This window comes from Muscardinus avellanarius (genome assembly GCF_963383645.1).
Source record: "Muscardinus avellanarius genome assembly, chromosome: 1".
NCBI classification, from domain to species: domain Eukaryota; kingdom Metazoa; phylum Chordata; class Mammalia; order Rodentia; family Gliridae; genus Muscardinus; species Muscardinus avellanarius.
Window position 1 is genome coordinate 156887650 of NC_137786.1, and position 16833 is coordinate 156904482.

A 16833-nucleotide genomic window follows, 5' to 3' on the forward strand; every position below is an offset into this window, starting at 1 on the left:
ATTACTGTGCCTGGTATAATGGTTTTGCATATTGGACTAGTCAGTGAATATTCTTTGCATGTATGAATGAATGGATGGATAAAGGGAAGAAATGAGCTTCTAATACATTCTATGGTATTGAGAGAGTCTGCCCAGAGGAAACGTGGGCAGTAAGGATACTTAATCTTTTGAGAGTATAGTTGTTCTTGTTGTGAAGGAGGTACTGGGTATTGAATTCTGGGGAGTTTCAACATCTGAACCATACTACTAGCCTTTTAATTTTTGTTTAGAAACAGGGTCTTGATAGGTTATTAAGAGTCCACTACATTGCTGAGGCTGCCCTCAAATCTGTGACCCTCCTGGCTCATCCTCCCAAGTATCTGGATTACAAGTATATACTACCACATGCAGATGAGAGTATAGTTTTTAATATATTTGAATTTGGATATAAGGTTGAATAGGGAAAGTAGAACTGTTGGCAGTGGAATAATGAAGTTATGAATAAAATGTTCAAGATTGGTCTTTTAAGCTCCCATTTTTCAAACACTTTGTTCTTTTGTGTTTTGTAGTGCTTCTACTTCTCATTCGGAGAATTCAGTGCATACAAAATCAGCTTCTGTTATATCATCAGATTCCATTTCAACTTCTGCAGACAACTTTTCTCCTGACTTGAGGGTATGTATACTATTTTAAAGTTATGAAACTCTGTTAGGTGTTTGTGGCCAACATTATCAATATAATAATCTTTTATTAAACAGGAGATGTTGATGGAGTATTTTTAAAGACCTCAGTCTTCATATAATATCCCAGACCAGGTTAGCAAATTCAAAATGCTTACTTATTAATAAAAGAAAAATGTGTATTTTATTCCTAAGGTTCATATTTTTAAGTTATTTGCCAAAAGGTAATTGATTTGTGGTGTTAAAGATTATCAGAGTTATTCTCAGAATGATGGCCAGTAATAGCTAACATTTATTGAGTACTTACTCTGTGCCCAGTGCTGTTCCAAGTACTGGATGTGAATTAATTTTTGAAATACTCTCACTAATTTTGTCACCATTCTACAGATGATAGTAACTCAATAGAGAGATTAAATAATGGGTCCAACGTCTTACAGTTAATAAATTCTATTGCTAGTGTTTAAGCCCTTGTAGTCTAATTCTAAAGCTAAGTTACTTAAACACTATGTGATAGATCCTACATATTTCAATATTGTTTGTAAGGATTCCTGTATTTATTAAGCTTAGATTTATTAGATTTATTCACTGTAATATACTTCCTTCCCCTTGTACCCTACTCTTTGGAAAGAATTTGCTATGCAAAGTTCACCCTTAAGAAGTTGTGTTCTGTCTCCTTGAGGGTGGAACATCTAAATGCCTTTTTAGAATCTTCTGTATGGAAACTTGTTATTTCACCCTCATTTATTGAATTAATCATTTATTTCAATATGGACTTGTGGATATTTATGTGATAGGGATGGAACCTAGGGGTCTTCTACCTCTGGGATACACTCCCAGACTTATTTTATATTTTTTATTTGGAAAAAGGGTCTCTTAAGCTCGCCGAGGGTGACTTCGAATCTGTGTGATCCTCCTGTCTCAGCCTCCCAAGCAGGAGATTACAAACATGGGCCACTCCTGGCTTTATGTGATACTTTAACATTTGTTATGATGTAAAACTACTTAATTGCCTGTTTCAACCTCACACTTGGAGATCTTTCAATGAAATTTTGTTTTCCTTTGACACACTCCTGTTACTGTGATGTTTGAGTATTTCTTTACTTTCTATCATTATACAATTAATATCCTTATATTTCCTGCTCCAGTTATACAATCATCATCCATTTTTCCAAGGAAAATTTTGTTTCTTTTTTTTGGATAATGGCATTAGAATCCAAGAGATTTTAGTGTATACCTTTAACAATCATAAAACAGTAGTTTTCAATCACCAGCACCAAAAGAAAGAAAGAAAGAAAAAAAAACTTGGAAGGTATTTACAAAAGAAAAATGAGCTTATTGAAAATTATAACTATAAGCTGCTTCGAGGCAGACATTCTCTTAGAGCCTGTTGTGTTCTTAGAACCCAGTACCTGGAATGTAGAAGGTACTCAGAAAAGATTGTTGACTTAGTCAGTGGAAGAGAATAAGAAATATCAAGTAATTTTCCTCTTTATCAAAATGTTATCCTCTCTATCTCTTTCCTTTTCACTTTTTTGTGGTTCTGGGGATTGAATCCAGGAATGTTCTACTTCAGAGCTACACTCCAACCCTATTTTATTCTTTATTTTGAAACAGGATCTTGCCAAGTTGCTGAGGCTGGCTCTGAACCTGAGATCATCCTGTCTCAACTTCCCAAGTACTGGGATTACAGGTGTGTGTCCCCAAGCCCAGGCATCATATCTCTTAATGCTTATTTCTTTCCATTCCTTATAGTCTTTTGAGTTCTTATATCATAGATTTGCCTTTCTCTAATTCAGCTAATATGCTACTGTAAGGCTAATCATCTTACATCAATTTTATTTTATTTTATATTATTTTTTAAAGAAGTTTATTAAAAAGATAGAAATATAGAAGACAGTTAAAGCCCCATGCCAATCAGAAGTGGCAAGGAGGGGGGGTGGTTCGAATGAATTCACCCTTACATCAATTTTATAATGGGATATTCTTGCTTAAAAATTTCTCAAAGGAATCCATCTGTTATAAGTTGCAGACTTCCATGCTTTATGTTTAGGGGTTGTCACATTTGCTCCTGTTAATGTCTATCACAAGCTAACTCTTCCTAAACATAATCTATCCCTATAGATAGGCATTTTTCTTATAGTCTCTCATACAGATTGTACTCATTCCCACTTCTATTAATGTTGGCACATGCATCTGAAATGTACTTCTTTTTGCTTTTCAGTGAAATGAATCATGGTCAGCCTGTAATTATACCTTCATTTCTGACCTTTCCATCTCATTATAATTTTGTTCAATAGAAGATGCTTAGAAATTAAAAATATAGAGCTAGAACAATGTTAAAATTTTTGAAGAAATTATATATGAGGTAAATTTGGAAAGTGACCAGAGGCTGTCAGTAATTCATCGTCATCAAAGTACCAAAACATTTTAAAAGATTCATATTTGTCTCATTATTTCCATTCTTTGTAGGAAAAAGACTTCAGTCCAAACTCTTAAATGCTTCCTATTTTACTGAAACTTTTCTCTCCAAAATTACCATTAACTTTCTCGTAAAATTTTTATCTTTTACAATAACATTTGGAGATTTTTTTAATTTTAAGAGTTATAAAATATTAGAAAAATTTGTGGAAAATAGAAATAGGATTTAGTAAAAAATGAAAATTACCAGTACTGATTCTGCCTAGTAATTACTCTTGGTATTTGGTACACAGAAATTATTTTCCTTAGAAATTTCTACTGAGAACTTTTATGGGAAGAAGGTTGAGTATCACAGTAAAAACTCCTCAACCCTTACCATGAACTGGATGGCAACAATCAGCCAGGCTAATAAACAAGTTGGGTCTCGTCTCCTGTGCTCTTTGTAAGCTATAGAATGTTTCTTTGGTTTGTATTTCCTTTGATGTGATTTGTAGATAGCCTTAATCTCCTTAAGAGTAAAAATTCTGAATGTGTTAAGAGGTTTAGTAAAAAGTGCCAGATATAAAAATACAGAGAATATTTTAAAACTTTGAAGGACGAGAAAACAGTGTCTATCTACTATACTCATAATGCAACAAGAATAGCATTGTCTCTCTTCAGTTGACAGCAGGGAGGTAAGGAAAGGCCCTGTGTGTAAGGGATATTTAATTGAGTAAAATACTAACATAATGCTCTTTCTGGAGATGACGAGAAGTGTTTCGGACTTTAAGCCCAAGAACAGTAAAAGTACTGCTGATATAACTTCTATTATAAGCCATGGATGTTTCTATTCAGTCATATTTATATATACAGGAAAAGCATTAAAGGACATTTGATACAACTCAACATCTATTTCATGTTTTTAAAACTTAGGAATAGGTAAATACATGTAAATACTGTGCTTGATGTTCAAATAGTACTAGAAGCATTCTTAGTAATGAACAAGACAAACATTTCTGTTATCATGTTTGTGCTATTTAGCATTATAAGTACTGTCTGATGCAATTAAATAAACTTGTAAAAGACATCTTATTGAAAATAAAGAAACAAAATAAGTATTATTTTTATCTGGAAATGATGACAGTCAAGTATTTATGTCTCTGGTGGATGCTGCCTTGCCCTTCCCCCATCCAGTTGGATAGATGGGCATAATACATAGCTTACTAGAGTAGAAACCCACCAGCTGGGACCTTTCTAGGAACCAAGACCAGGGGCAGGAAATCTTAAATTATAATTGATAAGTTGCTGAGGCTCAGTATAGAGAAATCTGAGTTAAAACTCTAGGGTTGTTTCATCTTAGGGAAGCTGTCATAATTTTGTGAATTTTAAGAGCTTCAGCAAATTCTCACAGTGTAGACTAAGAAAATTCTCCTGCATTCTGCAGGGAGAGAGATAAAGAACATTGAAATATACCCATGTTCTTCTTTTCAGTAGGGCTTAAAGAGAAACTGTAGTACTGGAACCCAACCTGCTGGGATTTTGCTAGAGCCTAACTGTACTGGTGAAGGGAAAATTTTAAGTCCAATTTCCTCTAACCCTCTATATGAGGAACGAGAAATGCAAAATTCAGCACCCTCTAAGCTATCCTGTACTACCTGTCTAAGGGCGGTGGGGTGAGCAGTGGAAAATTACTTATGAATGTCACAGCCTCGAGGCACAGGTTCACTACAAGTTTGAAGACTGTAGGACTTAGCCATAGGACTATAGACAGTGTTTCCTATGCCCCTTACCCTTATCTTACTACCATATTGCTAAAGGCCAATTTATCTCAATTCTTGTTACCTAGTATATCATGTTTGACTTTGAACAAAACATTATAGGCTATACTAAAAAGACTTAAATATAAGTATTAATAGATTTATATTACAAAAAGTTGTAACTTACTAAGGAAGGAAAATTGTATTTATAATTTATTATAATAAAAATACAAAATATATGGGAATATTCTCGAAGAAGGCATTGGTAATGGTAGGAGATGATAACTCCATGCATGTTGCCATCTCTGAAGACCTTCTAGTGGGACAAGATGAGGTGGCTGAAGACAGTGAAACTGATGATCCTTGCCCAATGTAGGCCTGGCTAATAGATGATTGTGTCCTAGTTTTTAAGAAAGTTTAAAAAGTTTAAAATATCATTTTGAAATTGGGGGAAATGTTTACAGAATGAGGATATAAAGAAAATATTTTTGTATAGTTTGTGTTTTAAGTTGTGTTACTATGAAAGAGTTGAAAAGTTTTAACAAGTATATAAAGTAAAAAAGTTACAATAGGCAAAGATTAATCTATTTAAGAAAGGAAAAATTTAAAAATAACCTTAGTATGGCCAAGTATACATTGTAAAGCCTCCTAAAGGCCTAATGTCCTAGGCCTTCACATTCACTGAACCAGTTACCCACTGACTCACCTAGGGCAATTTCCATTCCTGCAGACTTCACTGATGGTAAGTGCTCTATGTAGGTCTACCACTTTTTTTCCGTGTGTGTGTGTGTGTGTGTGTGTGTGTGTGTGTGTGTGTGTGTGATACTGAGGATGGAACCCAGGGACCTTCTACCTCCAGGCTACACCCTCGACCTATTTTATATTTAATTTGGAAACAGGGTCTCAATAAGTTGCTGAGAGCCCTACTAAGTAGCTGAGGCTAGCTTCAAACCTGTATTATCCTGTCTCAGCCTCCCAAGTACTGGGATTACAGTCATGTTCCACCATGTCTGGCTTGGTCTATCACATTTAAAAAGCTTTTACACCATATTTATTTACTGTGTCTTATATTTAAAGATGTTTAGATACACAAATACTTACATTGTATTATAGTTCCCTACTATAACAAACTACAAAGTTTGTTATAGTAACAAACTATAAAGTTGTATAGCCTAACAGTAATAGGCTATATATACCTTAATCCTTGGTATATAGTTGGCCATACCATCTAGGTTTGTGGTAGTCTATGATGTTTGTACAGAGACGAAATTGCCAAATGGCATACATCTCAGAACACATAACTGTTGTTAAGTAGTATATAAATGTACACTTTTACGGTTCTTCCATATCTTTTCCTATCTTGATAGCTTATATCTTCTTATTGCTAAGTTATATTTCTTTGTATGGATATATCACAGTGTACTCATTCACCTACTAAGGGACATTTTGACGGCATCTAAGTCTTGGCAATTGTACTCTTTTTATTTTAAGATTAAAATCTGAGTGTTCTTGCTTGAAGGGATGCTCATTTCCTAGGGCTTCCATACAGACTGGGCAGCTTCAAACAACATAAATTTATTCTCTCACAGTTTCAGAGGATAAAAAAATAAGTCAGTGTGTTGGAAGGGTTCTTTACTGCCAACCAAGAGGGCTTTGTGGGAGAATCTATCCCATGCCTCTTTAACATGGCATTCTCCATGTGTCTTTACATTGGCTCTCTTCTTGTAAGGACACCAGTCATGCTGAATTAGGATTCCACCCTATGATTTCATCTTAACCAATTATATCTTTAGTGACTCTCTTTTCAAATAAGGCCATATTCCAAGGTACTGGTAGTTAGGACTTCAACATATCTATACTGGAGGACCATGAAGTCATGCTTTTTAGACTATACTTAGATACTTATCTTTTTTTATTCTTATTGAATCATTGATGGTTGATGTAATGTTCAGTTCTTGCTAATTGTGGTTTTAGCTGAAAATGAAATTGTCTTTCATTGTGTTATAAAAAGAAAAGGCTTCCCTGTGCTGGAATTTGGTGTGTTTTCCAATGTGTAACCAATAAAAATCCATCTCAAGTGCTAGTCTGTGGCTCTACCCTGTTAGAATTTTTGTTTTTATGATTTGTTTGCTCACTTTGTGGTTTGTCTGTCAAGTTGTATGAAAAATAAAATAAAGTAAAATTGGCGTAGACAGTTTTTAGAGGAGTTATCCAATGAAAAATGTTATTTTTCTTCTGTTTTAGTACATAAAGAAAATGTGGATGATAGTTTGTAGCTTTTACAGACTCATTTTTCCCTTTTAGGTGATTATTATATTTAGTGTTTTGCCAACTTCTGAAAAATTCTTTCCTGTTTTCCTACCATCTGACCATTCCATGTGAAAACTGACTCATAAATTTGCCAGCTCCCAGATTAAGGTTTCTGAATTCCCTTATAGTAATTTCCAGCATGTGCGTGTGCATGTGAGTGTGAGTGTGTGTATGTGTGAGTGTGTGTGTGTGTGTGTGTGTGTGTAAGAAAGAGAGTGAGAAAATAGGGAGAGAAGGAGGGAGGAAAGAGGAAGGCATTTAAAGTCACAGAAAATAGTACTAAGCAGTTTGAAAATAATTTGATGAAGGTGCCATGGAAGAAACTCAGAGTTGAGGATAGAGCAGAAGCAAACATTATTAGGAATTTAAAACAGATGACATATTTGAATCTTATTATGTAATTTACCCTAAAGATATTTTCACATGAACACCCGACACCTAAGAAATCAGTTTGGCATTGTTCCCCTTGCTCCCCAATTTCTTGGGAGGCGGGTCCTTGGCATTTTAGAGTTGCAGCTTTTGTTTTGACTACTTGTTTCTTCCTTGAATTTGCATTTCCCTCTATCCCATTACTGACATCTGAGATGAAATCCCTTTCAAGTAAAAATTCAGTAGTATTCATATAATTAATTTTGTTTTATAAACCTAGGGTCAATTTTGATCACTTTTTCTAATATAGTAGATTCCTTTTTACTTCTACTACCTTAGAATAATCCAGGAGCTTGCTATTTCTCTTTTACATCATTTCATCTTTATCTTCGATTCTCTGCATCTCCTCGATTGTGCTATCTGCCTTCATTAGAGGTCTGCAGTAATTTTTCTTTACATAGCTGGTCAACTTTATAAACCGTTTCTATAGTATTTTATTATATAGAAATCCAAAACATACAGTAAAGTTGTATAAGGAACTTCATTAAATCCACCATCTGAATTATGTTAACATCTCACTTTACCTGTTTGTATCTTATTTCCACCATCTGTACATCTTTTTATCCATCAGTTCATTAGCTTACTTTCTGATGCCTTTCAAAGGAAATTACAGCTATCTCCCAGCTCAGTACTTGCACACGCAAGTCATTAAAATTAAATTTTATATACAGTTTTTCTTCTGATGTAAAATTTATATAAAATTAAATGCAGAAATTTTGTTATACATTCTGTGGCTTTAGAATAATGCACATACAGGCCGGGGGTGGTGGCGCACACTTGTAATCCCCGTGCTTGGGAGGCTGAGACAGGAGGATCACAGAGGTTCGAAGCCAGCCTCAGCTACTTAGTGAGGCTCTCAGCAACTTAGTGAGACCCTGTTTCCAATAAAATATAAAAAAGGTTTGGGAGTATAGCCCGGAGGTAGAAAGCCCCTGGGTTCTACCCCCAGTACCACCAGACAAAACAAAACAACAACAAAAAAAATAATGCACATACCTGTGTGCATTGATCCCTATCAAGATAGAGAACTTTCTGTCACCACAGATACTTCTTTCAGACTTTCTTACTCTTCGCTCCCACTCTAAGGACTGTAGCAACCACTATTCTGGCTTACTTTTCCCATGTAGATTATTTTTATTTGTTGTAGAGTTTCATATACATGTATTCACACAGTATGGACTTTATTGCTGAACCCTTCTTTAAAGTGCTTACACTATTTATTGATACCCTTCATTAGGACACCTAAACTTTTATGTCATTTTTATTTAAGCAAATGCCTTATGGAAAACATTACCATTATTCTATTAGTTTTCCTGTGTTGTACCAGATGTTTTTGGAATATTCCTGCTGTCTCTCAGCCATGTAAATACTGAAATAAAAAGATTGGCTGCTTTTTTTTTTTTTTTTTTTAGAATAATCAGATGCTTACTATTCTGTAGCTACATGTAGAATTTACGAGAGAGGGAGAGAGAGGAAGAGAGGGAGGAGGGAGATTTATGATTCACTACATGATAGGCTATCCCCAGCATTAATCCCATATGTATTTTAGAGAAGAGAACAAAGCATCATGTGAGTAAGCCGAACAGGGAAAACTTCTGTTGATGCTTATGTTAAGTGAATATGTATTTTTACATTTTAATAGTATTTTGCAAATTCTCTTATGATGCAGTTCTCCTTTTTGTAGTTGTAAACTGTAAGGTGGGAAATAATACTATCGGTTTTTTAAATTTAGTGCATTGTGGAAATAATACTATCTTAATAATAGAATTAGAGCCAGGTGAAGCAGTGCACACTTGTAAGGCAAGACATGAGGGGTGAGTACTTCAGATGCGAGACATGAGGAATAACAGTTTTAAGACCAGCCAGCAGCAACTTAATGAGACCCTGTTTTAAAATAAAATAGGGCCTGAAATGTAGCTCAGAGATATAATGGCCCTGGCTGGATTTAACCTCTAATACTATCATATACATATATATTGAATCATGATTTAACAAAACTCAGAGGTTAGTATGGTGGTAGCGAATGTGTGTTTTGTTTTGGAGAGGGGAGAATTACTTAGGTTATGACCTTAGTCTTCACCATACACCACAAATTTCTTACATAAATTTAATTTTGATTCCTGTTTTACCTTGATTACAGCGTCAAGTAATTTTTCTTTCTTCATGGAATAAACAATTTCTGGGTTATGTTTTCTTAGATCTGGCATACCTGAGAATCTGTTGCCATTAGACACATTGTAGAAGAGTTTTCCTTCAGAGCTCTGATGACATGTTACTGTCTTATAGAATATAGTGTTGTAGATAGATCTGAAGGTACCTTGCTGTTGCTTTATTTGAAGGTAATTTGTCCTAATATTTTTGCCTTATGTACTTATAATTTGTCTTTTAATTCTTGTAGTTCAAAAATAATTGCCAGGGTGCACCTAGATATATTTCCATTTGGTGGTTTTTAGTAATCTATTTTGATTAACAAACTTAGAAAATCCAAATTCAAAAGCACATTCTTCAGTTATATATTATATTTTTATATCTATTGTTTTGTTTTTGTTCTAAAAGTGGAGTTCTTTGTTCTTTATCATTTCCCCTCATTTTGTGCCACTGGGAATTTAACCTAGAGATATTGAAACTCCTAGCTATATCCTCAGATGAATTTTCTTATTTGGAAACAGGGTTTCACTAGGTTGCTTAGAACCTCTCTTAATTGTTGAGGCTGTCCTTGAACTTGCGATCCTCCAGACTCAACCTCCTAAGTATTAGGATTACAAGTGTGTGTCAATATGCCTGGCTTCCCCCAAGATTTTTATCCTTGTTCTTTCCCTTTAAATTTAAAGCACTTTTTACATTGCCTACAGCATTACTGCTGTTTTTTGAATAATCCATTCAGTTCTTTGACTCCGTATGGATTTTTTTTTTACTATTCCATTTTAAAACTTTTCCCCCCAATCATTCCTCATGTCACTCATTTCTCTTATTAGGTTTCTCCTGATGGCTTTCTATTTCTGTTTTGTAGGAAATATGGCTAATTTCCTTATGATTATGCCATATAGCTTTTATGTATTTCTGCTCATGCTTATAGAGAATTATTTTCAAAAGACTGCTTGTGTGTGTGTGTGTGTGTGTGTGTGTGTGTGTGTGTGTGTGTGACTGGGGTTCCCGGAAACCCTTCTACCTCCAGGCAACACTTGTAGACCTATTTTATACTTTTTTTAAATTTGGAAACAGGGTCTCTTAAGACAGCGAGTCTGGCTTTGAACCTGCGTGATCTTCCTGTCTCTGCCTCCCAAGCGCGGGGATTACAAAGGTGCTCCATCACACCCAGCAAGACTGCTTATATTTTTAGCTTCAGGAGGAATTTCTTTTTCTTGTTAAATAATATTTTTGGGCCCTGCCTTTTCTGTCTAATTATAGATTTGTCTAGAATTAATATTTACTTATAATCAAAAGTCTGGATTTTCTTAGTTTCTGCTATGTTCACTTTGGATATTGAGTTCTTGTTCAGATCCTTATTTATAGAGTGAGTTGTTTATATATAACCTCTAATATATGCCTGTTAAAATTCTGTCATCTAGTGTGACTATACTGGACAAAGGTGGGATCTTGACTTGCTTCTCATTGTTGCCATTCTCTTTGAAAAGACGTTCTGGTCGTAGAAAGTATAAGAAAGCCTGTGGTTCTGAACATGTACTGTTTGCATAAATTTTCTTTTTTATTGACTAGTGTTTAGCTAGAATTATACTCCCTATGTTACCATGTGCCTTTGCTAGAACCTTTCTCTCTTCTTGTATATACGTATGTATTTTTATAATATGGCTACTAGATAATTAAAATATTTAAGTGGCTCATATTTCTTTTTTTCTTTTTTTCTTTTCTTTTTTTTTTGGTGGTACTGGAGTTCCTGGAAGCCCTTCTACCTCCAGGCTACACTCCCAGACCTATTTTTATATTTTTATCTGGAAACAGGGTCTCCTAAGCCAGCACACGTGGCTGACTTCGAACCTGCCCAATCCTCCTGTCTCCGCCTCCCAAGTGCGGGGATTACAAGCGTGCGCCACCACGCCCGGCCAAGTGGCTCATATTTCTGTTGGGCATTGAAAAGTGTCTAATATATGGCATTTCTAAGATTCTAGTAGGGAAGCAGACCAACAGGCAATTGGAGTAGTATGGTAAGTGAGGTAGGAGCTCATGCATAGGAAATATCTGAGTTAGTTTTGAAGGTTTGTAAAAGATGTTCTATAAGGCAGTGATAGTACCTTATTATTTCTTTTTACCTTTTTTAAAGTCTTTTAACTCTACATTTTGGAAAGAATGAAATAAAGCACCAAATCTAAACATTAAAAAAAAAATTCATGGAAAGTCTTTTTTTCTAATCGCAGTGGTTCTCAGTCTAATGAAACGAATCAAGATTGAAGGTCTGATTTTGATCATAGAGTCCATTACTCTCTGTCTTCTCCCTGCTGGCTTAAATAACCAAATGGATGGTAGTGCCATTGGCTAATTATGAATAGAGTTCACTTTTAAGTTTAATAAGTTCATGATGAGTACATCCAGGTAGAGATTAGCATTAGACAGTTGAATGTGTGAAACTACAGTGCAAGAAAAATCTTGGTTGCCAATATAGATTGAAGTTAGTTTATGTCTTAGGCAGGTGTAAGATCATCAGGAGTGGAGTAAAGTGAGAAATGAGTTTAGGACAAATCCCCAAGGAACAGGGAGGTTGGAGACAACGAACATTAAAGACACTGCCAAATAATGGCTGGAGAGGGAGGAGTTGAGCAAGGATAGTGTGCTTTCAAGAAGCAGTAGGTGAAGCTGGGCGTGGTGGCGCATGCTAGTAATCCCAGCATTCAGGAGGCTTAGACTGGAGGATCGCTATTTGCAGACAGCCTCAGCTACTTAGTGAGGCCCTTCACAACTCAATAAGACCCTGTTTCAAAAGTAAAAAGGCTAAAAATATAGGGTGGGGGTATAGCTCGAAGGTGCAATGTCCCTAAGTTTCATCCCCAGTAATGAGAGAAAAAAAAAGGAAGAAATAGATCTAGACAGTGTCAAGTGTGGCTAAGATAAAAATAAAGACTAAGAAATGTCTGTGTCTTTAATAACATGGAGCTTAGAGGGGAGAGAGTAAGTTTTCTGGAAGGGGTAGGATAAGGTGTCAAAGCCAGATTACAGGAAATTCACAAAATATGAGGAATTTGAGACAGAAATTGAGTATTTGTCAAAGAATAGGTTAGGTGTTAGCTGTTGTTGGAGGATATAGTTAGCATATGACAACTTGGGGTGTGTTTGAGTGTTCATTGGGATGTGACTCCCTTAGAAAACTGTTTTTTATGTTAGCATTCTTGGAATACAGTGTAGCATCCTTTGCAAAGGAATTACTCAGTAGCAGTTGTTGATCAAGATTATAATTTAGAATATTCTTACAAAGATTCTTTATCAGTGTCACTTCCAAATTCTCTAAACACTGAATCTGTATATGGAAGGGCTTACTTTTATATGAGTTTAATTGCATCGTGGCCCTCAGTATGGCTTAAAGGAAACAAAGTGAACCTTGGAGTCTACTTTGACTATAATTTAAATGCAGACTAGCATTTTAGCTATGTGATCTTGAACAGATAGTTACCATGTTGGCAGCTCTTTCTTCACCTGTGAAATGAGGATATAACACCTCCTTTATCGTTAGGCTCTTAAAGGATTTTGTGCAAAAAACATGTGAAGTTTTCTGTATGCAAATATAAGATGTTTTAATCATGAATTAAGCATTCAAATGCTTTTAGAAAGCAGTAACTTTAAATTTTTTACATGTCATTCCTATAGTTTTTATAATTCGACTTAAAGTAATAAATGTGATATCATTATTACTCTGAATAAGAGCAAGCATACTCAGTTGAAATTGGAATGAAAAATTAGCCTTTGAATTAAAAAAAAATATGTTTCTTTTCTTGTCCTTCCCACCCCAACCCTTTCCACCATCCAGGTCCTGAGGGAATCTAACAAATTAGCAGAAATGGAAGAACCACCCTTGCTTCCAGGAGAAAATATTAAAGACATGGGTCTGTAATTATATTGTTTGTTTAATTTCCTCCTTTCCAACTGGGTAGAATGCACAGTACCCTTAGCATTTAGAAAATAAACGGTTGTCAGAGATACTTGAGGCCCTGCAAGCACCTGTTCCCTGCAGCCTTCCAGCTTCTGGGTATGTGCTGCAGCCTAGGTCTACACCTCCTGGCAGCGTTTGTGTTTGGGCTACTGAAAAACATGCAAATTAAATATTATTCTGTTTTATCTTTGGGACTTTGTAAGTCTTTGATTGTAAGTGGCTTTAAAAAGACTGTTGCTGAATTCTGTGAAGGGAAATTTCATTGTTTTGAGTTACTGCATTCAGATATTGATTATTCTAGATAAAAACATTGAATTGTCACTTTTTACAAGTAATTTACATAAAACACACTTGATCGTTTTTGCTTCCTTTATATTTTTCCTATGAATAAACCTCACATCATTTTTGTATGAAAATACTTCATGTCTATTGTAAAATAAGCATTTGTATGCAGATGCCTTTATCTGTCCAGTCTAAAACTTAGAATATGAACTGGAAGTTGAAAATGAGCATTTAAACTTACTTGTCCTCATGTAAGAGTTTTGTTGTGAAAATCTACAAAATACTCATAGATTTTGATAAATACAACAATATGTTAGGAGTTGAAGTAAATAGTTTCTTAGCCAAAGTAGATACAATCGTTTATTATTAATCATAATTACAAATTATTTAATAAATGCTTCTTTCCTCTTGGTTAAATGTCATTTTCTTGTGTAAAAATATGCAAGCCAAAGGGAAGAACTACCTTCTGAGTTCTAATGGGTGGCTATTAACCTCTAAATTTAACTTCTTAGCAATTTAAATATGGCATTTATCTCTTCTTATTCTTGACATGACTGAATAACCTCCTCAGTCTTTTTCTTTCTCACTCAGCCTTATGCAAACACTAAGCTCTTGATCTGCTGATCTTACTTAGTTAGGTATCAGCATTAGATACTATGTAATGATAATAGTTTTTCTGTATACTTGCTATCTCATTTAGTTATTCTCAGAGAAAAAGTCTGGGAAGGGATTAACCCCAACTGGTAGATAAGGAATCTAAAGCTAACAAAGGTATTTCTAGCATTGTGACAGTTTCTTTTGTTTTCTTATTCTGAGCCTAATGCCTATGCTGCTTCTGCTACAACATGTGGCCTTATAAAAAAACTTTTTGGGCTACCATTGTAGTCTTTTTCATTGGTTCTTTCTTTAATATCAGGGCTCCCTAGGATTTTATCCTTGACCCATTTCCCTTCTCTTTCTTATATACTCTTTTCATGAAAGTTGGTCATATTTGAATCAGTGACCTCACATGGTGCAAAATTGATTGAGGACTCCAAAATTTGAATTCTCAGTCCGAACCTATGTCCTGAGGCATATAAACAAATGCTGTCGTAGACGGATGCCCTTGAAATCCCACATGAACCTTATGCCCAGCATCTCCAAAATTAAAATGATTACCTTTAACCTCAAATGCATTCTTTCCTTGTATTCCTCTCTCTTTTTAATTTTTTAAAAATTTATTTTTAATTTTTTAAAATTTTTATTGGTGCATTGCAGTCATACATCTTAATGGGATAAAAGATGGTGGCGACGTACATGTACACATCACCCAATTAGCCCTTACCCAATTTCTGCCCCATTCCCTCCCTATCCCTCCTTCTCATGCTGTGATATGTTTGTTTAAGTACATCATGTGCTTTAGAGAGTTTCCCTCTTCCCCCTCTCCCATCCCCTCAGTTAGGTCACCTTATTTTCTCCTCTATAAAATCTCCTTCTTCATCTAGAGTGTCTCTTGTTACCCATTTCTCCCTAGCTTTCGGATATTAGGGAGAGCATCCGATTTCTCTTTTTGTGTGACTGACTAATCTCACTTAGCATAATGTCCTCCAGTTCCATCCATTTCCCTGTAAATGATGTAATTGTGTTTTTCTTTATGGCTGAGTAAAATTCCATTGTGTACATATCCCACAGTTTTGTAATCCATTCATCTGTTGAAGGTCATCTTGGCTGGTTCCATAGTTTGTACTCCCTCTCGCAGTGCACATCAGTTGTCCATTCACTCAAGTCAGAAATCTGGTTGCCATCCTTTATTTTTTCCTTTTTTTCTGAGCTAGTAATAACCAGCTAGTTACCAGATCTGAAGGAATCCTTTGCTAAAGATTTCTTGATTTTTATCTAACCTTCATTGTCTTAAGCCTTTAGTATTATATTTATATATTGAATTTCTGAAACTTATGAGATAATTCAAATGGAAATACTATAGGCAAGTTTATATTTATAATAATAATAATAATAATAATAATAATAATAATAATTATTATTATTATTATTATACTGAGGATCAAACTCAGAGCCTTGCACATGCTAGGCAAATGCTCTACCACTGGACTACAGTCTGAGCTCTAGTTCTTTGATGGAAATATCTGACAAAGGGAGAATCTAGACTTAATTCCTATATTTAGAAATCATCAGAACATGAACATTAGTTAAAAATTAAAAGAAAGAAACTAAACCAGAATGTATGGAGTGAGAAGAGAGAGGGCAAGAACACAGTTTTGGTGAACAAAAACACTTTACAAATAAGATTTTGGTACCTTTAGGCAGAATTATTATAAAATATATAAGAAAATGAAATGTAGTTTTAAAATATCCTACTTTGCTGGTATCTCATTACTTGAGAAGTTGAGACTGGAGAATTACAGGTTGGAGACTAGTCTCAGCAATTTAGTGAGGCCCTCAGCAACCTGAATAAAAATAAAAATAAAGTAGGGTTGGGGGTATAGCTCAAAGGTAGAATACCCCTGGATTCAGTCCCAGTACTGAAGAAATAAAAATTTCTACCTTAAAATCATCTATACTCACCTGATAATAGTACAATCTTAAATTAAAAGGAAAAAAGTCTAAGATTAGGACAAACTTGCATATTTTTATGTAAAAAAAGACCTAGGATTTTAAGTTGGCTTAATATAAATCTATGGTTTAAATTTATAAAAACTATTTAAGTCAATATTAGGAACACTAACAGAATACCTTAGGAAATGACGGTCTTAGAGTATTGTGATCTGACCACATTAGGAATAGAGTTATTACCAGACTCTGGTAATTCAACCTTGAGTACAAAAGCAGATGGTAGACTGTGCTAAGCTAGTCACTTTGTATTTCTACAAGGAGAGGGAACCTGATGTTGTAGAAAGAGGTTTGA

The 16833-nt window shown here is 34.9% G+C and overlaps 1 protein-coding gene across 3 annotated transcripts in view; it reads left to right on the forward strand.

Moving 5' to 3' along the window:
- MTMR2 (myotubularin related protein 2) overlaps window positions 1–16833 on the forward strand; it is a gene marked incomplete at both ends in the record, with an annotated part of 78764 nt that overhangs the window by 35068 nt on the left and 26863 nt on the right. For 2 of the 3 annotated variants that reach the window (XM_080718837.1, XM_080718838.1), the window contains 2 exons: window positions 549–654; window positions 13527–13602. In XM_080718837.1, the coding sequence (XP_080574963.1) occupies window positions 549–654; window positions 13527–13602 (182 nt within the window). Of the gene's footprint in view, window positions 1–548; window positions 655–13502; window positions 13603–16833 lie in introns of all 3 variants that reach the window. The other variant, XM_080718836.1, reaches the window with a different exon arrangement.